Source organism: Diaporthe amygdali (genome assembly GCF_026229845.1).
Source record: "Diaporthe amygdali strain CAA958 chromosome Unknown NODE_27_length_698932_cov_65_101997, whole genome shotgun sequence".
Classification (NCBI taxonomy): Eukaryota; Fungi; Ascomycota; class Sordariomycetes; order Diaporthales; family Diaporthaceae; genus Diaporthe; species Diaporthe amygdali.
In genome coordinates this window covers 552,613-575,660 of record NW_026517047.1, presented here as the reverse complement: position 1 = coordinate 575,660, position 23,048 = coordinate 552,613, and the positions used below count along the sequence as shown (strand labels likewise).

The window sequence follows — 23,048 nt, the reverse complement described above, 5'->3', positions numbered from 1 at the left end:
ATTTTGGCCATGATCCATATTATCTGAGCCCGCTGTGTGGATCTCTAATGCATACATCTATCTACGCTATGATTTCTCACGACCCCCAGAAAGTCTACCAAAACGCCATACAATGAATAAATGGAACATCCAACGACACGTCCTCAGGCGCATTTTGCAACAGAACGAGTCCTGCACATGTCCGGTCCACACGTCACAGACTCCGTGAGCCCAATGCTCCTGTCAGAGTCTTTATAACTTCCGGAATACCTCCCCAAAGATCTCGCGACTCTTCAAGAGGTTCAGCAGCCGGATCCTCTCGTTCTCCAGGTGCGCCGCGTCGCTCGCCTGGCCACAGGGCAGATGAGCGGCCGGGGCGCCGAACTCCTTCTCAAGAAAGCGGATGGCAGGGATGGAGCCGCCTTCGCGGATATACAGAGGCTTACGCCCTCTAACAACAGGGGCGTCTGGCGGAGTTTCGGCTGCGTTTTCAGGTTCAGATTCGGATTCGGACTCGGATTCAGGGTTAGCGAATGGGTCAGAATCGGGTCTGGAATCGTATGCAGAGCGTAATGATGGAATCGGGCCAAAGGTGGAGGTTGACTCGCGGGAGTACAGCCCGGGCTCTGGAGACTTGAGCTTTCTATCAGAAGCCTTGTCGGCTTGCGGTGCAGTATCTTCCGTGTCCTCATTGGCACGATCGATGTTCTCGCCTTCAGATTCCTCTCCGCGGCCATTCTGAGCCTCAAGAGAATCTTCTCTGGCTTCCTTCACACGGGTGTGTTCTCCCGTGGAATCACTCAGTCCCCACACCTTGATGATGGCTTCCTCTAAAGTCTGGAAGATCTGATTGTTCGGGTCACCCAGCCATGGCTCAGCCGTGTTGTCGATTTTTATGCTTAGGGAATTCCTGCTGTCCAGCTGCGCAAATTGGTCCCCCAAAAATTCCTTCAGCGCCACTATTATGTCATCTACTTCTTGACCGGGTACCAGTCGGAAGCTGATTGTGGCACTGGCATGGCCGCTGACGATACTGCCGTCCAGTCCAGATACTTTATACCTATGGATTGTCAAGTTGGGCTCGCGCCAGCGTGCCATCAGGCCAGCTTTGAGCTGGTCGACTGTTCCAGCTTCAGGGTTGCGGCGGCTAAGGATCTTTGTAATGTCCTCATACCGTGCTTCCTCAGCCGTGGTGAGCGGCAGGATAGAATCGTAGAAGTGAGGGACCATGATTTTGTTTCGCGGACCCTTAAGGGTTGACAACAATCGGGTCAGGTCAGAGAGCGGCTCGTCGACCATGTAGCTGCCGTCGACACCAGAGTGCAGATCAGGATACATGCTGTCGACGCAGACTGTGGCATGAAGGACGCCGCGGAGGCCGTAAGTCAGACATGGGGTCTCGTCATCGAGCCAGTAGCTGTTTGCCAGGAGGATGTAGTCGACCTTTCCGATGAGGCTCTTGTTCTCCGCCACTGCCTCCTGGAAACCACGGCTACCAGATTCTTCCTCACCATCGATGAGAAATATGACATCGTTTTCAAGCTGCTTGGCCTGGAGAAGATCCGTCACAGCAAAAAGCGCAGCCATGGTCGGGCCTTTGTTGTCGCTCACACCGCGACCGTACCAGTACCCATTCACACCTTCCACCTGGAACGGGTCCGTGGTCCACTTGCTTTCAGCATTGCGATCAGCAGGCACAACGTCATAGTGACCATAGAATAGGATGCGTTTGCGATGGTCAGCGGGCTCTCGTTTCCCACTGAAGATGGCGCAGACGACGGGGTTGTGTATCTGGTCATCTCTGGACAGCATATGTACTTGTGCGCCCAGCCGCTTGAAAAGGTTGCACAAGAAGCTGGCACCTCTGCGGCAGTCCTCAACGAATTCGGGCCGGGATGAGACAGTCTTGTAGGAAACGAATTCGCGTAGAGAGGCAAACATCATGTCTTCCGGCTGCCCAGTAACGTCTTCGGGTTGTTCACAGACATCGTCGATGCGCCACACGCTGACGGAGTTGTCGTTGGCACCGGTGATGTACAGTTGATCTCCGTTGTAGTTGGTGCATGCTGAAGAGAGAACCTTGCCACCATGGGCGGTCCATCTCTTCAGGCATCGATATTTCTGACTCACCTTTTCGGAGGACGGTGGTGGGTAGTGGTCTTTGCTGTAGTGGACGGTGCTATGTTTCTGTTGCTTGTTAGAGCCTGGCTTCGAATTCGGGCTGGAAGGGCAACTCGAGAGTTGCGGGTATTTGTTGGACTCACTGCCGCAGATCCGGTGGTGGCTCCGGAAAGGAGGTAGCCCCAGGATAGCTGTAGGGCCATGACGTCCCCGCGGTGGCCCTTGATGACCCTGAGCTTCTGCTTGGTGTCGAGATCCCATAGCTCTATAACGCCCTTCTTCTTGCCACTATATAAGAAGGAGCCATCGATGGCCAGGGAGAAGACAGACTCGCCGAAGTCGTCGTCGTCGCCGCGGAGACACATGATCTCGCGCTTCTCCCACGCATCCCACTCCTCGAGCCCATCGTACTTGTCGTCCTGCTTGATCTGCCACAGCTTGATGCTACCGTCACCGCCACCGCTGATCAGCACCTCCTCGTCTGAATCGACGAGGACCGTTGGACCTCTGGCAATGATCATGCAGTAGACGAAGCCAAAGTGGGCAAATTTGCCGACTGAGCCTCGGTCTATCTCCAGGGTCGCCTCAGCCTTGGGTATCAGCTCCTCGCGCTTGTCCTTCCTCCTTGGTGTGCTTATTCCACCAGGGGCCTTGGAGTCGAAGAAGGGGTGGTGGCGCTGGTCAGGGTGGGATGGATTGTTGTGAGGCACGCGACGGTCGCGATCGTTGAGTCTAACCCACTGGATGGATTGGTCCTGTGCGCCGATGTAGACGGTATCCTGCTGGCTGGAGTAGGCGCAGGAGAAGACGTCGCCGACGTGGTCGAGGCTGTAGATCTCGTACAAGCGGGTGAAGGTGTTGGGGCACCAGACCGAGACGAGGGCATCGCCGGCACTGGATATCAGGAGAGGCCGGGAGTCGGCGGAGGTGGAGTCGGGAGAGGACTGGGACGAGTCGGAGTGGGTGGTGGAGGAAGCAGCGCCAGAGAGGAAGAGCCAGAGGATATGGCGCTTGTGGGCTTGTATCCTCTTCACGAGCTCAAAGGTGCCGAGGGACCAGACGATCAGCTCGCCGTCGTGGGTGCCAGCAAAGATATACTTGTCGGACACGGCGAGTGCGAGGACAGAGCTGTCGTGCTTGAGCTCTTGGACGCGGACGGGGGCATCGGACTCCTCGTGGGATAGCGAGAAGCCATTGGTGATGGTGGCGGTTGGGGGTAGTGCTGGTGCTGGTGCTGACGGCAGTGGAGGTTTTTGGTCGGAAATCATGGCGTCTAATCAATAAATGGGACAGACAAGTGTCAGTACAGCACAGAAGGGAGCGTAGGCCTAAGATCTTGAACACTGGCAACGGGCGGCAGCATCGCGTGCCCGGGGCAACGAGGAGGACGAGGCCAGATCACCAAGGGACCATCTCTGTCAGGCTGACACCACACAGGTCAGGTCAGGTCAGGCCAGGACAGAGAAGACCAGGCCGACTGGGCACAGGGTGGTCAGATTGTAGGGAGGGCTGAGTGTACCGGTCGTCTGGGCGAGAGTGAGGGTAGCAACGAGCGTGGTGATCGTGATGTAGGTGTTGAGGGTGGTAGTGACGATGCTGAATGACGGAGCACTCATGCGCCTTGGAGCTGCGTTGTTGCAGGGCCCAGGCGACCCTAAGGGTGTACCTGGCAGGGGTTGGCAGGGCTGGTGGGCACAAACAGGGGGTTCCCCACATGCTGTAGACGGTAGGCCGTAGACCAAAGGAGCTCAGGTTGAGGTTCTCCAAGCTCCCGCTGTGGGCTACTATTATCTGTTTGTGGGGGAGGGAGTGGCGTGTGGCTCCACTAGAGCTATGTTTACCGTGTGGGTGACACACCAGACTGATCTAGATGATCTAGAAACAGTAGAATAGTTGTCTACTTCTACCTGGACTATGCACTTTATGCAGTCGAGGAAATCAAGTAGATAGTCTACTCAGTCTCGGTAGATAGTTGGTGCCACGCGAACATAGACAAACTTCCACTCACCTAGAGTCTTCTGCTGCCGTTCAAACCTCCACACCTCGGCCTGTCTGATCTTCCTGCAACCCACGCAGCTATCGCCAACTGCTTTGGCATCATCTTCACCAGTCTCGGACGCTGGAGGCGTGGGAACCGGCGCCTCGGCCCTACCCTGCCCAGGAAGTATTCCAAGTGCCATGGCCAGTCCGGTCCGATTCGATTCAAGTGGGCTTCAGTCAATCCTGGGTCCAACGGGCTGGGATCTATGACTGACTTCCTTTGAAGCTCCTTGGGCGATTGAGAACACGTAAGACCGAGACGGATGTCGACCGAAGTGGGACGGGGACGGACTCTGGCCAGCTCTTCTTGGTCCTAGATGTATATATATGAAAGATGAACAAACAAATTGCCCTTTCCGAACGGATATTGCCGGTGGCCCGTTCAGATACACATGTACTCACTCAAAGGTGCAGGATTTGGCTACAGTCATCCATACTTCAAGTACATAAGCCCCTGGCAAGATGTGCTTTTGCAACGGCCTTGCTCGGGGCGGGAACTCTTGTGTCGACTCTTGACACTGGCAATGACGCCAGTTCCGAGGTAATTGCATCAGCTCAGTCAAGCCTTGCCCGACCGTCACCAGCTAAATGCAATTTCCCGCCGTCTGACAGGGCCTCATCTATTCTCGGGCTCTCACCGCTACACCGGCTTTGTTGCTTTTTACCAGCCGCTGAGCTTGCCACCAACCTCAGCCAGTGTGGCACAGAGTCCTGTCAAAAGGCCCGCCGTTGGTTCCCAGCCTCTGCCCCTGTCCCCTTGCCCAGGTTTTGGGCAGCTTCAAATTTCTTTGGTTTGTGTCAGCCCTTGCATGCCTTAAGTCAACTAACTGTAAGGCCGCATTCAATGCAGACATCTTCCTGTGATCGACAAATACACCCGCAACCCCTTGCACCCACATCGGTAGCCGTACCCTTACCCAATCACTGCCGGGTCTTCCACGAAAACTCTACGACTACCTACACATGTATGACGGCTCATATTCGAGTCCAGGGATTCCGATCAGATCTGTCACGTGTTCACTATTTCTCAGTGTTGGTGAGCGGCTGTGTCACTCACTCACGCACACATACACACGAGCGTATGAGTATTACTTGGGGAAGGTCATTTCTCCACAAAAGCACGTACAACGAAGTGTAACCCAAGCGGAACGGGAGTTGGCATTTCGCCAGGGCTTGAGCTCTGAGCATATGTAACAATGAAATGCTTTTTCGCTGACTATTATTAACCTCTAAATTGACATCCCTGCGATCAAACTCCGTCCTCGACAACCGAAAATGCTAGCTATGAGCTACACCCATGCATACAAAGTTCACCATTTCACTCTGTCCCTTTGAATGATTGTCCCTTGCCCCGTTTTCTGACCCGAAACTGTATTTTGCAGTATTACCCTGACGCCTCGATATCCAATCCATCAGCCTTTAGTCCCATGCTCTCCAGTCCCATCGCCAGAAGCTTCACCAGTGTGCGGATAAGGGGATGGCAGCACTGACGGATCCGGCAGAAAAGCTTCTGCGCCGGGGAACAATGCACTGTAGTCTCCCCAGTCAAAGTCAAATGCGTCCAAATCCATTGTCCCGAGATAGTCGTTGAGTTCCCCGATGTTGTTGCCCTGGTTGTAGGCGCCTTCCAAATCGTAATTGACGGTCTGCTCTGCCGATTCAGTCGAATTAGGGTCGTTACTGAGGGGGGCAGTAGAAGTTTGGCTCAGAGGTTCTGTTTGTCCAACACTTCGTGTGGTCTTCGGCGAGCGCGCAAATCCCAGGGGCCCTATGTTTGGGTTATGAGGTATCGCGTCTGTAGCAGCCACGGCAGGAGCTTGTTGGATGAAGTTGAAAGGGATCAGAAAGTCCATGGCCTGATTCGGCGAGAAAAGATCGTAGGGGAGGGTGATTTGCGCCTGATTTTCTTGGAGGGCCGGATCGCTTGTTCGATATTCGCTTTGGGGTAACGGCTCAGACGTCTGCCGTGGTGCTTGAGCAGCAGCTGGGGTCGATGATGCAGATGATGCTTCAATTTCCCCAGACGATCTGGATCGAGTCGGAGGGCGGTCCCTGTTCAATTTTGTACAGAATGCTTTCCACCAAGGCTCGATCCTAGTCTCGATGGCGTACAGCCACAGTGAAGGCGGGCGGAACTTGCCCCCGTCTGAGGCTATGCTGAACGCCCTCTTCAAGCCCCCGATATAATACCCCAGCTTCAGAGAGTCCACACTGATCAGGTTGTATTTGCCGGTTCTCCAGATATTGTGTGCGACGAACAGCAGGAACCGTAAGGCGTAGAACAGCCGCGAATAGGGTACATTCGAGAAGTACCTTAATGTTTCGGGGTCTCCAAGACTGCTCGTGCTGGACACACCTGGCGAAATTGGTGGTGAGACGACAAGAGCGAGACAAGCGTGTGCAGCGGTGATGCATTTCTTTGTGTATTGGATCCTGTACGGGGCGAGGACGTCTTGGTCTGGCATGGTGTCTAAGGTCGTTTCCGGGCTGGCCGGTGACTGGGAAGGACAGGATAAAGAAGGCAGACCGTGGCTTCTGTTCTGAAAGTTCGCCCGGCCAGCCGGGTAAATGAATTCAGAGATGAGTAAAGCTGTCTCGTGATACTCCAGCATCAGGAATTCTGAAAACGCCAATCCTTGTTAGCAGCGGAATAGCTCGCAGTCTTTACTGAAGCACTCACCGTTGACTAGGTCAAAGGGGCAATTGATCAGCCACTGTTTCCGTTTCCTCTCAAATGACCGAATAATATTTTCCCTCTGCTCATCACTCAAGCCGTCTGCACCATCCGTGTGGCCGCTAAACAAGGAGAGACATGCTTCCACCGCAATCTGTATCAGCTTGGACCATTCAACGAGAGCCATATCGCACTGGCTCCCGCTTGTCTCCATTATCCGCAGACTCGTGCTGACCAGATTCAAAGGCCTGATTAGAAGATTTTCGCGTGCTTTGACTGCAAGTGAGAAGCTGGACCAGTGCCACTGGAGAAGCTGCCTCGAGAGGTCCAAATCCCTCTGCGTCACATCATTCTCAGCTATTGGCATGCCTTCCGGGATGTTGTGAATCTTTGATTCTTGGCCAAGTCTCACAACGACAGCGACGGACGTTCTAAGACACCGGAAGATTTTCTCACGCACGGACTGTGTGAGGTCATGATGAAAAAGATAGAAGATTGTTAGCGACTGTAATATGTCCAGATCGGGGTCCATGTCCACTTCTACCTGCGCGTCCAGAAGATTCTCCATTTCTGCCGCCAGGACTGGGGCAAGCGACAAGAACTCTGATGAGCCAACCGAGGCGGCACACAGCATGCTGAGCCAGACGGCGGGCTTGTTGCGCCGGAGTGACTGGTTGGTGTGCCCGTCCGGAACGCCAATACCTAGAAATTTGCCATGGATGAACTGGCGAAACTTGGCCATAATCTTCTCGGCCTGATTCTGGGTGATGATGTTACGATCGACGACGTCTGGCCCGTACCGGGACGTCTCGGAACCAGTGACATCGGCAACAGTAGCCGATGGGGCTGGCTGATAGGCGTCCACAGCTCCCGGGGAAGATTTGGGGTCAATCGCGGTGGACTTGTCCACAGCCGCAGAGGGGTCCGGCTTTGGTTCCGTGGAGGCAGGTGGCAGTGGAAGTTGCGATGTGGTCTGGGTCGACTCATCTACCGGGAGCAGCGCCGAAGAGCCGGAGCCGGATACGAAGAAAAGGGCCGGAGCGGGCTTGGTGTGGGACTCAGATCCTTCGGCGAAGGATTCGGTCCCGGAAGGTTCTCGGTCCGCGTCATTGCCGATATTGGCACGCTTCTCGACCTGCTTTTCTACCTGCTTCTCAAGCTTGAGCTGCATGTCCCTGACGCGCCTCTCCAACTCGACGATTCTGTCATTCTTGGAGCGGATGGGCCTCCTCCTGGGCCCGATGGGGGAGAAGACACACGAGCTGCCATTCTTGCTGCACCGCTTGCACGAGTTGGTGGGCGAGAGTGGATCTGGCAGGCATCTCGTTTTTGAGATATGACACGGATCACATGCCTTGTTGAACTTTTGGCCTGATGCGTTGGGAATACCGAAGCGGCCGGGTATCGCCAAGGACGGTGGCTGCGCCATGATGTGGGTGCGTATGTGTGAGAGTGTGGGAGACGAGTGAGTGTGTTCCGCGCTCCTCACCGCGGGCCGCAGGCCTCAAGGGTGGTCTCGATTACAAACGTGTGGGTTGCCGCCGTGTCTTCTTGTTTTTGGGTGGCAGAGAGGGGTTGAAACCGTTGCGGCTGAGGTCTGGGCTGGATTAAGGTTCAATATGGTGAAGATGCGACGCTGGTTTGTGCGCACGGGGGAGGTCAATTTGAAGTCAACACCACGTGAATTCCGGACTGCCCCAGGTTGATTGCATCAAAGCTTGTTCATGATTAGGTTCGTGGATCTGTCGGCATTCAAACTCTCAGCCAACTCCCCGTTGCATACATACCGGCATAGCAGATGATTCTTAAGTGACGTTGGATCTCAGATGGATCTCAGATGGCATCAAGCTTAAGATTTCGCGAAGGCTGATGGCCTCCGCACAAGCAACCCCTGGAAGGGAACGCCTCACCGGCTATGGCGCACGTGCACGCGAACGAATTCTCCGGTATGAGCCTCAAGCGAATGGAAATTCGCATATGGGAATGCCCTCGTGTTTGCGAAAGCCAGGCTATACATACCACTCCTGTTGTTGACACCTATTCGCTGGGCTCCTGGACGACAGACAATGACTCGCTAGCCAAGCAAGTTTTGGGCTCATGGCTCTCGTCACCCCACTTCCACGGCGTTTGAGGAAGTCGGAAGCTCCGGTGTCCACCAAGTCCGTCGGAGTCTGCTGTAGGTAGTTTGATGGTCACACGTCCTGAATTCAATACTATAGATATAGAGGCTGACACGGCTGACAGTCTCTTGAGCCTCAAGTGATCAATTCGCTCTGACCACTTTTTCTCTAGTACATAAGTCGGACGGCCGACCCAGAATTTAGTACCACACACAATCGTTGAGAAAGCCATTGAAGTCTTGCCGCCATCTGAATCGTCCTGTGGGCCCTGGTCAACCGCCCGCCTCCCTTAGAATACCCATAGTAAAGCCGTCACCGACCGCCAATTGCCCGGCGCAATGCTCCCGATGCTGCGAGTTATGCCTAGCAACTGGCGCGACATTGCTTTTGGCACACGCTATCAATTAGACTACCGTTGTCTCTGACAAATGCCAGCGGTTATGATGTGCGCCCTTTTTCAAACCCATGACCACAAGGATCAACCCCCCAGCGCGGTTCGGCTCTTGGATGAGCATCCGAAGCCGGGAAGACCACCAACAACGGCTATGCGGAGCCGTATGGCGTGGCGCTCTACGATGGCCGTTACTTATTTCCGGGGCTTCAGACCGAGCCCTCAAGTTGGGGAATGTTGGCACCTTCGCGGGGAGGGACCACTTTAATTATTAATTCCGACGACTTGCAGTCCTAATTCCCGCTTCAGCCACAGTTTCCTCTGCTTCTGTCCTGGCCAGCTGACCCTCCATGTGCTGCTCCGACCTCGAGGCGAAGACAACGATGCTGCTCCCGGGCTAATTGGTCCGACTGACATCCCGCGTGGATCGACATCATACTGCATCTGTTTCCTCTTTCCAGCCCTTGTCTCCCAGATTACTCACACTCTCTGTCTCTGTCTCTCCCTACCAACACTTTGCGCATTTTGCAGGGCTCGGGAGCACCAATTTGCACATACACATTCCTCGGAGGTTCTGCAGAAGCGTCATGGAGAAGCAAGACGATGAACCTGAGGCCGGCAAAGCCAAGCCGGAGTTGGAGCAGAAGATGGAAGAGGCGTCTGTCTCGCCTACCGGATCTAGCGTCGAAATCGACGAGAAACGCCACCACCACCACGAGCAAGAACGCGAGCAACACGCAGTAGGGGATGAGAAATCCCGGCAGCACTCAGAGAGCCTGGACGAAGATGCATCAGCATTCAGCAGCGATTCGAACGAACGTGGCGAGCTGGACCTTGAGGACGAAGAGATTGAGGAAACCGTTCCTGGGCACGACCTCGACCGCCAGCTCAGCAGGGTAGGATCACTTCACCGTTGAAAATGATGGCTGCACTAGTCAACCTTGGAACTAACGGCCATCCCCGATCTTCAGGTCCACGATATCGAGAGTCTGCGAAGGATTGAATCACGCGGCAGCGTCAAGTCGAAAATCTCGCGTGTCTTTTCCGCGGTCTCAGGCCGTGGCCGCGCCAAGAATCGCGGGGGAATCAGACACGATCCATTGCCACAAACTAACCTTGACGAAGGTATCGTGGGCTGGGATAGTCAGGAAGACCCGCACATGCCTCTGAATTTCCCACCCTTTCGCAAGTGGCTACTTGTCGGCCTTCTCTCGGCAATCACACTCGTTACGCCCTTCGCCTCATCTATTCTATCGCCTGGGATCTCGTCACTGATGGTCGAGTTTGGCGAGACGGAGCAAATTGTGGGTTCCATGACCGTCAGTATCTACTTGCTCGGCTATGTTATCGGACCAATGTTTCTCGCCCCGTTGAGTGAGATCTACGGGCGAAGGCCGGTGCTGACAGCAGCCAACTTGTTCTTTTGCTGCTGGCAAATCGGATGTGCGCTGGCGCCAGACATCAGCACGCTGATCGTGTTTCGATTCTTCAGTGGCGTCGGAGGCGCTGGCTGTTTAACACTCGGTGGCGCTGTCATTGGCGATCTGTTCCGGCCGGAACAGCGAGGCTTTGCGATGGGCATCTGGACCTTTGGGCCACTAATTGGTGAGGACCTCTCAGTTGTCATAATCACACCTGCCGGACATGCGCGAATGCGCTGGAACTCAATCAGATTGCTAACATGTGCTACAGGCCCGATACTCGGTCCATTAATAGGCGGCTTCATCGCCGAGACGATTGGATGGAGATGGGACTTTTGGATTGTGCTGATTGTTGCCGTTCTCATTTCCATCACCATTGAGATTTTCAACCAAGAAACTAGCCATCGCATCATCATTGAGAAGAAGGTTCAACAGCTCAAGAAGCAGACTGGTCGGGACGATCTACGCAGCTGTTATGATACCAATCAGGGCCCGAAGCTCTCGCAGAGGCGTATCCTTGTCAATGGATTGGTTCGGCCTCTCAAAATGCTCGTGCTTTCGCCAATTGTCTTGCTGCTGACGATCTACATCTCATTCACGTACGGCACACTCTACCTCCTGTTCACGACGATACCCACTGTGTTTGAAGAGACTTACGGCTTCAATATTGGCCTCACTGGGCTGGTGTACCTCGGCCTAGGGACAGGTACGACATTGGGGTGGTTGGTCATCACCCTATACTCGGACAAATCCGTCATCAAGCTGGCCAAGGCGAACAATGGTGAATTCGAACCCGAAATGAGGCTTGCTATGTCAATTGGTTTCTCGTGGCTGCTTCCAATCACTTTTTTCTGGTATGGCTGGACAGCCCAGTACAAGGTGCACTGGATCAGTCCAATCCTGAGTCTTATTCCATACGGAACAGGCATCATGGGGCTGTTCTTGCCCATCACAACGTACGTACTCTCGTCCAATTTCTTTAACTCAGCTGTTGCTAGCGTCGTGAGGTTGACTCTCTGCTTACTAGTTATCTTGTTGATTGCTACCCTATGTACGCCGCCGCGGCGATCGCGGCAAATACGGAGCTACGAAGTCTGGTTGGTGCATTATTACCGCTTGCAGGTCCTCCTATGTATGATTCACTTGGCTTGGGCTGGGGCAACTCCTTGCTGGGTTTCCTATGCGCGCTTATGATTCCCTTGCCGATTGTGTTCTACAAGTTTGGTAAAAGGCTGCGGCAAATGGAGAAACTTCAGCTTTAACATTACTGCGCAATCTGGAATGAGATTACATAGGACACTAGGTTACAGAATGGAAGAAAAGCATTACGTAGGATGAAAAAAATGAACTTAACATAATATTCATGATGAGCGACGACAGAAAAGGCTGTTTAAATTCATGTTGAACCGAGCAGTATCTTTATATCAATCTTGGACATACTTGTGGCATTATCCAACCATTCATGTTTCTGAGAGCCTAAGCCACAACTCCGTCCATATGACTACAAACTCACACATGTCTGATGTCGAAAGCGCAGGGGCTGATCAAGGCCTCTGCTTATACGCTGCTGCAATACCCCTTGTCACCACTTTGACCCGTCTCCATCAAGCTTCATTGCTTTTTCTTCTGCCATTTCTTGCCATTCAATACATCACATGAGATACTGTGCGCGTGGCAGATGGACATGAGCGAGGACCTAGCCACTCCGGAAGCTTCGGCGCATTTGCTGACCACCCACAACAATGACACCACCATTCTTGACACCATCATGCTTCTTCCCTGCCCAATAGTTGACTCGCACAGACTTCTTGGCGTGCGAGGCCTTGACCGAGCATTCAAGCCAGCAGCACTTGAAGGGTGCCATCAGAGGGTAGGGGTTGATGTGTCCGCTGCATCTCCCGTACCCCCCCGGGCTAAATTTGCATCAAGGACTTTATTTAGTCAATCAAAATAGTATGAAATAATTCAACCTGAACGAGCATGTGTCAATAATTTTCATTGCTTCAGTTGAAGTAGCAAACGCCCTTCTACGCGGGCATATGATTTGCAATCCTACAGTCTAGGCTTAGCCCTACTCAACTCATCTTCAGCCCTCTTCGCCTCCCTTTCGAAACCTCGAATCTTATAAGTTACCATCCCCGTCCAAACGTCAAGCCACTTCTTGTCAAAAGGTGGCAAGCTGCGTCCTGTAGTCCCTGCCTCAGGGTCTCCCGCAACGTTCCTAAGGAATTCAAGAAAGTAGCCGTAGTCAGGAGCAATGGAATAGTAGTCTTTACCTCCCTTAAACTTTGCCACTCTTTTCTCTTCCCATTTACGTTGCTCTTCCGTTGGTGGCAACGGTCTCGCTCGGCCTGCAAGATGTCTAGCAACAGCTACTGCTTGCCACTCATAAACGCGGAATGTGAACCCTCCTCCAAGCTACACACATGTCTTAGTTGAAGTCCCATACTCCGCGGTCACCTAGTGAACTGTACTTACCATCCCTACAAACGTCAGAGTTGGATCTTCAATGTCCCAGGTATGCTGATAGACCCCTGGCAGTCGACGGTAAGCCTTGCTGATACGTTCCTGTACGTGTGGTAACCATGGCAAGGAGAAGGTGTATCCTGTTCCAAACACAATGTGGTCGACGTCGTTAAGCTCGGTGCCATCCGCGAAAGAGACCTTTCCAGTCAATGGATCCAGGCGATTGATCTGCTTTTTGACCGAAACATGAGGATGTTTGAACGGCGCCCAACCAAAAGCGGCAATAGGCTCTCCGCGGATGGATGCATAGACAGGGTGTTGTGCCGTCGGAAGAATCTCGTGGAGCACCTCGTGTGAGGACACCGACCCGCCTACGACGATGACTCTCTGAAATAATTGTCAACATCTTCGGCGTAGGTCACCCACCGAGAAATATACACTTACCTTTCCTCTGAACTTCTCAGCACCTCGAAAATGCTTGCTGTGTATGATTTTTCCAGGGAACCGTTCGTCGTACTCAGCCAGCCCAGGTATCTCTGGGAACCATGGGACGTTGTAGTGGCCAGTCGCTACCACTAACGCATCGAACCATTCTCTCCACCAATAGTCTTTTCCGGGGCCTTCCTTTCGAAGCGTCAACACCCATTCTTCTCCCTCCTTGACAGCCTTTTCAACGGTAGTGCCGAGCTCCAAGAACTTGTCGTTCCCGTTCTTGACGAAGATGTTCTCGACCCAGCCTCTGATGGTCTCGCGATGTCGGAAAGGGGCGCCTTGGCCATACTGCCGCAGGGTTCGCTCAGACAGTTGATCAGGGAATGGCTCTTGCGTATAGCTCATAATTTCAGGGATAATGTTGCTATGCAAATGTTCATGTTGAGCCGAGTCTGAATACCGTAGCTGATGACTGTTCACGGCCTCGGACTTGGGAGTTTCCGCGGGTAGCTCTGCGGGGACTGGCACGGCCCTATCGCCATTTCCCTCTATTAGATCACGTAGAGAGGGAATTTTAGGTGGTAGATGAGGAGTGTGCACCCTGTCTTCATGTAAGTTGCCTGCAGTCCATGTGAAAATGCCTATGTAACACTCACCAAGTTCCTCCGATCACGGGGTGCCTGTCGAAGACCCGAATGGTCTCAAACGCTTGCTCTTTGACCAGGGCATCCGTCGCGATTGCGCCTGAGGGCCCGGCACCAATTACGGCTACACGCCGAGCTTTCACAGCCATCTTTTGAATCGTCTGTATCCTTTGTTGGCTACAAAAACAAGCACTTGAGCGCGATCAAGAAGTTGGGGGTGTCTGGGGGGGGGGGCCGGCTGTGTCACGGGGAAAGGAAAGCAAAGTACTTCAACTTCAGTGAAATACTTTCCAAACTTTGAAATGTTTCCTTCGTCTTTTTATATACACTTAATTAGTACAGCACATGGTTATCGTACATTACATGCCGGTTTCGCGGTCGCGCAAGCCATGCAGCAATTACGTTTTTAGCTCCGGTAATCACGCAAAACCAATAGACTTGTCGATAAATTTTGACAGTTTCGCATTCACGACAGATAACCCGCTTTGCACGTCAAAATGGATGCAGATTGTGCGAGGGTTACCGATAACTAATCTGCAGGTATTGAATTCGTTTTAGGCAGGCTGAAATGTACGATGCACTCTAATTCTACCCCGAAGCCATATTTGACTAAAGGCTTTCATTTCTAGACGCTATACTCTACTCTCGCTATGATCCGTATTGGGTGCAAACGATGCAGCCTTCTACATGTAAAAGCTCAGTCCACCACGACTTCCCAAGAAAATGTCAAGGCGTTCTACCCGAGTTTGATATTCCTGCTGCGCAACGCGACACATCTGGCTGTGCTTTAGACACCACAGGCTTGTCGATCATCCAAACCGTCTGCCCTGCCTTATTCATATTGTCTGTCGTGACCGTCTATCATATCCACGTCCCTACATCAGAGTGTCTTCCTCTCCCAGTTTCTCGCCTGGAAAGTTTCTCAGATATTGTCAAGCGGCTTACATGGGCTCAAGTTACGTCACAATTGGTGCTTTATAGATAATTTATACCGGATAGGGATTCACAGAGCCACTTAGGATCATGGTCTGAAGCTATCCACTACTCGAGTTTGTGAGTTGTTCAATGAAATTTCAGAGGCCATTATGAGTGGAATGCTACATAAGAAGGGGGATTTCATGAATTAAGTGTGACTCTCTACTTGGGGCCGCGGGAATAGTTCAATTTTTTTTTATTTAATTTTCCTTGGCATCTGAAAGTATAACAGCTACGTCTGGAGTACCACAGCTTTCATACCATGCGCGACTTAGCGTCCCTCACCTACTATCAACTGTCCAATATTGGGCTTATATACACGGGGCTTTCAGTTCATGTCGTTCTCGAAATTACCTGAATTCCTTTCTTAGATGCCACTTCGAGGAAGCAGGATCCTGCCAGAATTTATGGTGGCACTCAGCGCACGGACAAGGCTCGAACTTGACTATACCGTAAGTGTAAAAGTTCGTGGGTCTTTCTCGGTTTCCACAAGGTTTATCTGAAGGACAAATCTTGAAACTCCAGCACCGCCAGCCCGTGTGCCCGCACGCCGAGTGGTGTGTGTTGGTCCATGTTTTTTGACACATGTTGGTGTGAGATGAGTGGTGTACTTTGGATACAAATGAAAGTGTGGGGTCACCTACCAGAGATGCCTTGGATTCAAATTCAGATTTTAGAAGATGGTCGATGATGGGCGAATTAGATTTTAAGATGTGGAAACGGCATATTTATGTCGGGACAAGACCATGAGGAGTTCTTTGAGACACGGAAAGCTTCCACTGAAGCATTGTTAAACGGCGTGTGATATGCACTAACGCCAAATACGATGAAAGAAACGGCATCTACTGACAGATATCCACGTCGGCGTGCCTTTCATGTGAGTGGATAATCAGTGACCAATCCGACTGGTCAATCACAATGCATATGTCTCGAGAAAGCTTGATGGGCGCCATGGCAATGCTTATTCAGGTACAAGTCATATAATGATGATGAGACAAGATAGACTCGGAAGAGGAGACCACACATGTTGTTTTCATTTGACGATATTCTTGCTTTGTTAGTTTGTACTAGGCGCAAACGATTCCTCACTGGTTCGGTCTGATTATGGGGAAAGACCAAACAGTCAGGCCTTTTCGCTTCATCTTGCCTTCTTAGTCTTTGAGAATGAGGCTTTGTTCTTTGAGCAACGACCATGGTCCAATCCTGTCTCTTACTCCTGCTCTGTTCATGACATCAGCCGTCCAGTCAGAATTGGACCACCTGGACTTGGCTACAATCTCTTGTTCAGGACAAAGGGCATTGTCCATGCCTTTTTATGCACTTCCGCGGCTTTCGCCAGGTTTATCGGGAACCCACGCTTTAGACCATTGCTGTCCTTGTAGCGCATATACCAATAGCAATGTTTCTATTTTCGATTCCAGGTTATCTTATCAAGTGAAGCATGATGCAGACAAGTGATGTGCAAATCTACCCTACTGTCAGAACACTCAGCCAAGATTGCAAGTTGGAATGTCGCAAGGCGTTGAGGTTGCAAGGTATAATGCTGTCAATCACTTACAAACACGTTTGAATAGAAATCTGAACTTGCAAATACTGGAAGTCTGGTCGAGCACAAACATTGGATCCTTTTCCCTCTTCGAGACACCTCACATGGCCTTTTAATGGCCATGAATATATTACTTCAATCCTGCAACCAACTGCACTCTGCCGTAGGAAAGACACAGCCTCTGATTTGCTCTGGATCTCACAATAACCTGCCCAACTTGGCGTTGAACCATTCGATTGCCTGATTCTCTGCCTCAGTGGCCGACTTGGCAACATCTTCAGCCTTCATGTCAGCCCTGACACAGAACCCATGGCCAACCTTCTCATACACCCGAATCTCGCCCTTAGTGGCCTCGGGCCTCCCTTCCATAATGCGATCGATGACGTCGATATCCCGCGGTATAGAAAACTGATTATCAAGCTCGGGTACAGCAATGGAGACCGGAACGGCGATTCTTTCAATGTCCTTGGGAATCTCCAGGAAACTGGGGTGGCCAGTGAAGCCGGCGTCGTACATGGGCTTGCCGTCGATCTTGTGCTGCCCATCGGCGAGGAGGACGACGTGCTTGCCGCCCCAGCAGAAGCCCGCCGCGCCAATCGGGGTTGAGCCGGACTCCTTGCGAAGGTCCTCGAAGAATTTCTTGACGATAGGGAAGCTCTTGCCAGGCCTATTGCGGAGGATCCAGGGTATAAAGGCATACATGGCCCAGAAGACGTGGTAAGGCTTGTAGAGGTAGTCGCCGGAGCTCGTGATACTTTTGATTGAGCCCAAGACCCAGGACGGGCAGGAATGGCCTGATTTGAGCGTGAGCATGACGCGTTCTACTCAAAGGCACCTCGTGGTAGCTTTGAGAACATACCGAGCATGAAGTCCGGTAGATAGACCTTGTAGTCTCCCTTGGCAGCATAGGTGTCGGCTAGGATCTTGTTGTTCACAAAATCAATGCCAAACGCATCAGGTATGTACACGATGATGCCTTTGACAGGCCTGCCTTCTGCAGGCTCGGTAACGTAAGTATCCAAGCCATGGAGCTTGATCACCTTGCCCTTGGGGGTTCCATCATGCTCGAAGCCGGAGAAGCAGTCTGGGCATGACATGCTTAATGACGAGTTTGGCAGCTATGGATGAGAGCCTGCTTTCTTAAATAGCTTGCTTCAAATAGTTGACAGCCGATTTCAAGTGCCTGAAACTTCAAGCTTCATATACTTTTTGAAATGCCAATGTGGTCAAATGGAACATGCGTAAGTGTTGATGCCTGTCAAGTGGGGCGAGACGAGGTCGAGCTGGTGGTAATATACTAGTCTACCACGTACGTAGTAAGGCCCACGCTCACGCTAGGAGTTGAGGCGGGGTGATTCGATCGGGCCACTCGGGCCCGTAGTACAATACGTGTGGTGGGAATGTGAAAGCCTGAAGGGAGCCCACACATACCGGGGTTGAATCCGGTGAGCTGGAAAAAGGAAGTCCATCGATGACTAACATTGCTCCCTTGCTGGAAGGATGATTCAGAATCCCAGTGGAGCAGTCCAGTCTACACGTTTTGGGACATAAGTTAATGTTTGGTCTCCTTCTGACCTCGTATGGATACCTTTGTTTCGGTCCGTGACGGCCTCAGAGCCATACAACGAGTACAGGTTGCTTGTGTCATGCACCAGCTCACTGATTAGACTGTCCATATCTGTGGTAAAATTGTCCATGTTATTAGAGGTTTATCTAGATGACCCTGGCTCAGGCGTCTGTTCCCCGTCCCTGTTCGCGTCTCAACTCCGCGTCTCAACTCCGCGACATCCCGGTCAACCTGGAGCGTGCCCCCCGGCGCCAGCGCCAATCTCCGAATTCCCCACAGCGGTGCCAATCGCCCACGGGCGTTGCTGATAAGCAAGCTTCCGAGGGCACAAGTCCTCGTTACCTCTTCTTTACTGGATAGGTCAGCCGTGATTCTCGTCCTTTGCACTCCTGGTACAAGTGAAACCTATTGCTATCCGGCATGGCGTGCCGCTGGACATCGAACTCGGCCTCTCCTGGACGGCAAACATGTCCCTTTGCCTCGTGCACTTTGCACGCGGACGGTAGCTCCAGAGTGGATGGCTTCACCAGTCGCGACACATCAGAGCCAGTCGTTGCCAATGGCATTGACCAGACCAGTCAGTGCTCGACCATGAAGGCAGACTCAGAGCACGGCTGGGAAGTTGTCTCGTCCTCAGACAGCGAGCAGCTAACTCCTCCGGAGTCTCCCGGCCCATGTGCGACTTGGCAATCTCATCTCACCGCAGCTACTGTCAAGCATCATAGAAGCCATGTGTACAGCGAAACCGAGGCTGAGACCATGCAAGACCGCATCGTCCGCATCACGGCTGACGAACAAGACATAAAGTCCTTCTGGGCAATATCTTTCTCGAACAAGAGATACCACGCGCTTTTGCACTTCTACACGGACGAAATTGAGTCACTCGAGCTGGCACCTTTCGACACTTATGACCAGGATGCCCGAGTTGACTACTTGCTGCTTCACGGCTATCTGAGCAGGAGACTCCGGCAATTGAAGCTGGAGCTGAAGAGAAACGAAGATGCTATGCCCCTCTTGCCCTTTGCGCCTGAGCTGGTGGAACTGTGGGAACTTCGCGAGGCCGCTAAGATTGACGAGTTGGAGCCGCAGTGGGTGGCCGGCGTGATGCACGATGCAACGACTAAAGTGAACAACACTGTGTCACTCGTCGCGTCCGGTAAGCTGAAAGTCAGCAAGGAAGCGGCCTACCGAGCACTCGAGAACCTCGATCAACTTGTCGCGTACCTTGCTGAATTCAACGGCTTCCTCAGCGGGTATGTCCCTCTGTATGACTGGTGGGTGAAAAGCCCGTATTCTGCACTAGCCGAAGCTTTCCAGTCTTTGGTCCCTGTGATTCAGACGGAACTAGCAGGCATGCACCTAAATGAGGAGGACGAAATTGTCGGCGAGCCGATTGGTAGAGATGGCCTGCTAGTCGAGCTCGAGGCCGAGATGATTCCATATACCCCGGAGGAGCTTCTGGAAATCGCCAACGAGAAATACGCCTGGTGCGAGAAGGAGATGAACAGTGTCTCTACTGACCTAGGCTACAAAGATGATTGGAAAGCCGCGTTACGACACGTCCAAGGTATCTTCGTTGAGCCGGGGAAACAACCGTCGCTCGTCAGGCAACTTATCGTCCAGGCTACTGACTATGTCAAGCAAAATGACCTGGTCACGGTCCCCAAGACCGCAGAAGACACCTGGCGCATGTTCATGATGAGCCCCAAGGATCAAAAGACCAATCCATTCTTCCTCGGTGGGCCGTCCATCATCGTCTCCTACCCGACCGCATACATGTCCCATGAGGATAAGTTGATGAGCATGCGAGGCAATGGCCCTCACCTGAGCCACGCGACTGCATTCCACGAGATGATACCTGGGCATCACCTGCAGATCTTTATGGCGCAGAGGCACAAGCCGTATCGTAACCTATTTGATACACCCTTCTATGTCGAGGGCTGGGCGATGTACTGGGAACTAGTGCTCTGGGACCGAGGAGACTTCTTCGCGTCTCCAAGGGACAAGATCGGGACGCTGTTCTGGAGGATGCACCGCTGCGCCCGCATTCTCTTCAGCTTGAAGTTCCATCTAGGCCAGCTGACGCCTCAAGACTGCATCGACCTGCTCGTGGATATGGTCGGTCACGAGAGGGCCACAGCAGAAGGCGAGGTCAGGCGGTCTCTGAATGGGAACTACAGCCCTCTCTACCAGGCTGGATATTTCCTCGGTGCAATGCAGCTCCATGCGCTGAGAAAAGAAGTATTAAGTGCGGAGGTTCTCGGAGAAAAGGAGTTTCACGATCGCGTATTGAAGGCAAATCAGATGCCGATCGAGCTGCTCAGAGCGTTGCTATTGAAGAAAGACCTCAGTCGCGATTACAAAACGAACTGGAGATTTTACGGGAACGTTCCTGGGAAGAAAGAAGAGGAAGAGGAAGAATCGTTGCCTATGAGACTCATGGGGACGTGCCGGTACTAACTGCCATGGTTCAATGATGTGAGCTGTGTGCGGTGTTGTATATCAAAGAAGAGTTCTATGAGAGTTCCATGTATCCGAAAATGAATACATAGTAGTCTTGCGCCTATAATCGGGGATCGTCTGAGTTTGCGGAAGTCGCCTGAGGCCGTCTTGTCTCGGCGCAATCGTTCCGGTGGCGTCTTGTAGCTCCGTTTAAGAAACGCCAGTCAATTAATCATTACTCAGCGCGGCAGTCATTCTTTACTCGCGGCATTAGGGCGCTGATTAACGCCGGGACTGTTAAATCCGGATCTTAAAATCCATCCGGAGTATTTTCACAAGAAAGGCTCTCCTTAGCGATTTGGTCAGTACACCTTGTTCCATTGGTTATACACCGCACACCATGTCGCAAAACAAAGCAGCGTGGCTCGACGGGAAGGATGTCCGTCCACTCGCCGTCCGCCCGGCGGATATGCCCAAACCTGGGCCGAGTGAGGTCATCGTCAAGAACCATGCAGTGGCAATCAATCCTCTCGACTGGAAGATGCAAGACGACGGGTCTTACGTCGGAACCTTTCCGAATGTGATTGGCACAGACATCGCTGGTGAAGTTTACGAGGTGGGGAGTGAGGTAAAGAACTTCAAGATAGGCGACCGGGTGCTTGCGTAGGTGCTGTTCTGACTCCGGTCCCGCGATATATATCAGTAGAGATTTCGTACTAACGAGGTCATACAGTCACTGTACCGGCATCATGGACAAGAAACCTCAGTCCGGCGCCTTCCAGCTCTATACTGCTGTCCACTGCGCTTTGACGAGCAGAATTCCCGACAGTATGAGCTTCACCGATGCCACCGTCCTGCCTCTGGCTATATCTACTGCAGCCCCAGGCCTGTACTCCAAGGACAATCTCGCCCTGCCACTGCCGAGCGCCACATCCATCCAGCCCATTCACAAATCTATCCTGGTCTGGGGCGGCTCGTCCTCCGTCGGCTCTGTGACGATCCAGCTGGCCAAAGCAAGTGGCCTGACCGTTCTCGCAACGGCGTCGGCGCGAAATCTCGACGCCTTGAAGTCGGGAGTGGGTGTAGACCATGCGTTCGATTACAAATCCCCCAGTGTAGTAGAGGACATCGTAGCGACCGTCAAGAACCTCAAAGACAGTCGCGGGATCGAGTTCGCAGGTATCTACGACGCCATTTCCGAGCCTCAGATCTTTCCAGAAGCCTTAGGCCCTATATTTGACAAGTTGGAGTCTGAGAAGCTCATATCAGCCAAGAAATTGGCGACGGTTCTTCCTCCTTCGAACTTGCCGGATGATGTTCAGGCCAAAATGGTGCTTGCAGGGATGATGTTACCTGGCTACGGTTATGAGGACTTCACGCCTGGTGTCTGGGCGAATTTCGTGCCGGCAGCGTTGGAGACGGCCACGTTGAAGCCACTGCCCCCTCCCTTGGTGGTTGGGAAGGGACTGGAGGCTATTCAGGAAGGAATAGACCAGAACAAGAAGGGCGTCAGCTACAGGAAAGTCGTTGTCGAGTTATAGTGTAGCTTCAGTTATGGTATTTGTCATTTCTTGCACTTGATCTCATACAATTCAAGTACGCTGCTTCTACCAACAGTCCGTCCTTGCGTGCTAAATACTGAAGCGATGTTTGTCAATTCTTCCCGAAGCCCGAATAACCAAGTTAGCATAGAAATAAGGAGGTGGTATTGAACTCAGATGATGACATGATCGTGGACTGAGCTCTTTTCGGCTACTTCGGGGCGTCTGTTAGATTTTGCCTGCGTGAAAAGCTCGGGTTTTCGTCACCTTGCAGACGAAGTAAGCGATGTTTACGAGGCCTCGAGCCACAAGTCTGACAACTCCGGAGCATTGAACTGCGCGCCGCAGACAAGGAGGCATTGAAGCAAGCGCTGGGGAGGATCCGAGTTGTCAAGGCCAGCCACATCCTGCCGATGACTTCTCTCGTCATCATGAATGCCCGACACGTCGGCCCCGAAACGCATTCCAGTAGGAGACAAGCTCAAGCTCTCGAGACATCCCGTCTCGGCCGATGCTTCGGCGCCGAGGCTTTGTCGGGAGTTTGACGCGCGCCTTTCCTTCTCTCTTTTCTTTGTGTCCAAGCTCTGAAAACCGTTGCATTCAGTTCTCTCGACATTCTCGACATATTTTGACAGTCAGAGGCGAATTGGCCCACGACAAGAAGTACGCATCACCGTCTCACTGAGGCA

General features: G+C 52.5%; 7 protein-coding genes across 7 annotated transcripts; 3 read left to right on the top strand and 4 right to left on the bottom strand.

Moving 5' to 3' along the window:
* Positions 1-231: 231 nt before the first annotated feature.
* J7T55_000698 (uncharacterized protein) lies at positions 232-3,368 on the bottom strand (the record flags this gene model as incomplete). Its single annotated transcript, XM_053131635.1, has 2 exons — positions 232-2,166; positions 2,244-3,368. The coding sequence occupies 2 exons, from the start codon at positions 3,366-3,368 to the stop codon at positions 232-234; spliced, it is 3,060 nt and encodes a 1,019-aa protein (XP_052990428.1).
* A 2,184-nt stretch (positions 3,369-5,552) lies between these two features.
* J7T55_000697 (c6 zinc finger domain protein) lies at positions 5,553-8,243 on the bottom strand (the record flags this gene model as incomplete). The annotated part of the gene is made up of 2 exons (XM_053131633.1): positions 5,553-6,760; positions 6,821-8,243. 2 exons carry the CDS (start codon positions 8,241-8,243, stop codon positions 5,553-5,555), a joined length of 2,631 nt encoding a protein of 876 aa, XP_052990427.1.
* Positions 8,244-9,912: 1,669 nt separating this feature from the next.
* J7T55_000696 (uncharacterized protein) lies at positions 9,913-12,008 on the top strand (the record flags this gene model as incomplete). Its single annotated transcript, XM_053131632.1, has 4 exons — positions 9,913-10,221; positions 10,297-10,930; positions 11,018-11,702; positions 11,774-12,008. 4 exons carry the CDS (start codon positions 9,913-9,915, stop codon positions 12,006-12,008), a joined length of 1,863 nt encoding a protein of 620 aa, XP_052990426.1.
* Positions 12,009-12,442: 434 nt separating this feature from the next.
* J7T55_000695 (thiol-specific monooxygenase) lies at positions 12,443-14,437 on the bottom strand (the record flags this gene model as incomplete). Its single annotated transcript, XM_053131631.1, has 4 exons — positions 12,443-12,595; positions 13,225-13,599; positions 13,657-14,176; positions 14,301-14,437. 4 exons carry the CDS (start codon positions 14,435-14,437, stop codon positions 12,443-12,445), a joined length of 1,185 nt encoding a protein of 394 aa, XP_052990425.1.
* Positions 14,438-17,007: 2,570 nt separating this feature from the next.
* On the bottom strand, positions 17,008-18,485 carry J7T55_000694 (uncharacterized protein; the record flags this gene model as incomplete). The annotated part of the gene is made up of 4 exons (XM_053131630.1): positions 17,008-17,603; positions 17,669-17,907; positions 18,143-18,301; positions 18,385-18,485. 4 exons carry the CDS (start codon positions 18,483-18,485, stop codon positions 17,008-17,010), a joined length of 1,095 nt encoding a protein of 364 aa, XP_052990424.1.
* Positions 18,486-18,796: 311 nt separating this feature from the next.
* On the top strand, positions 18,797-20,836 carry J7T55_000693 (uncharacterized protein; the record flags this gene model as incomplete). Its single annotated transcript, XM_053131629.1, has 1 exon — positions 18,797-20,836. The coding sequence occupies one exon, from the start codon at positions 18,797-18,799 to the stop codon at positions 20,834-20,836; it is 2,040 nt and encodes a 679-aa protein (XP_052990423.1).
* A 382-nt stretch (positions 20,837-21,218) lies between these two features.
* Positions 21,219-22,359, top strand: J7T55_000692 (uncharacterized protein; the record flags this gene model as incomplete). Its single annotated transcript, XM_053131628.1, has 2 exons — positions 21,219-21,481; positions 21,552-22,359. The coding sequence occupies 2 exons, from the start codon at positions 21,219-21,221 to the stop codon at positions 22,357-22,359; spliced, it is 1,071 nt and encodes a 356-aa protein (XP_052990422.1).
* Positions 22,360-23,048: the final 689 nt, after the last annotated feature.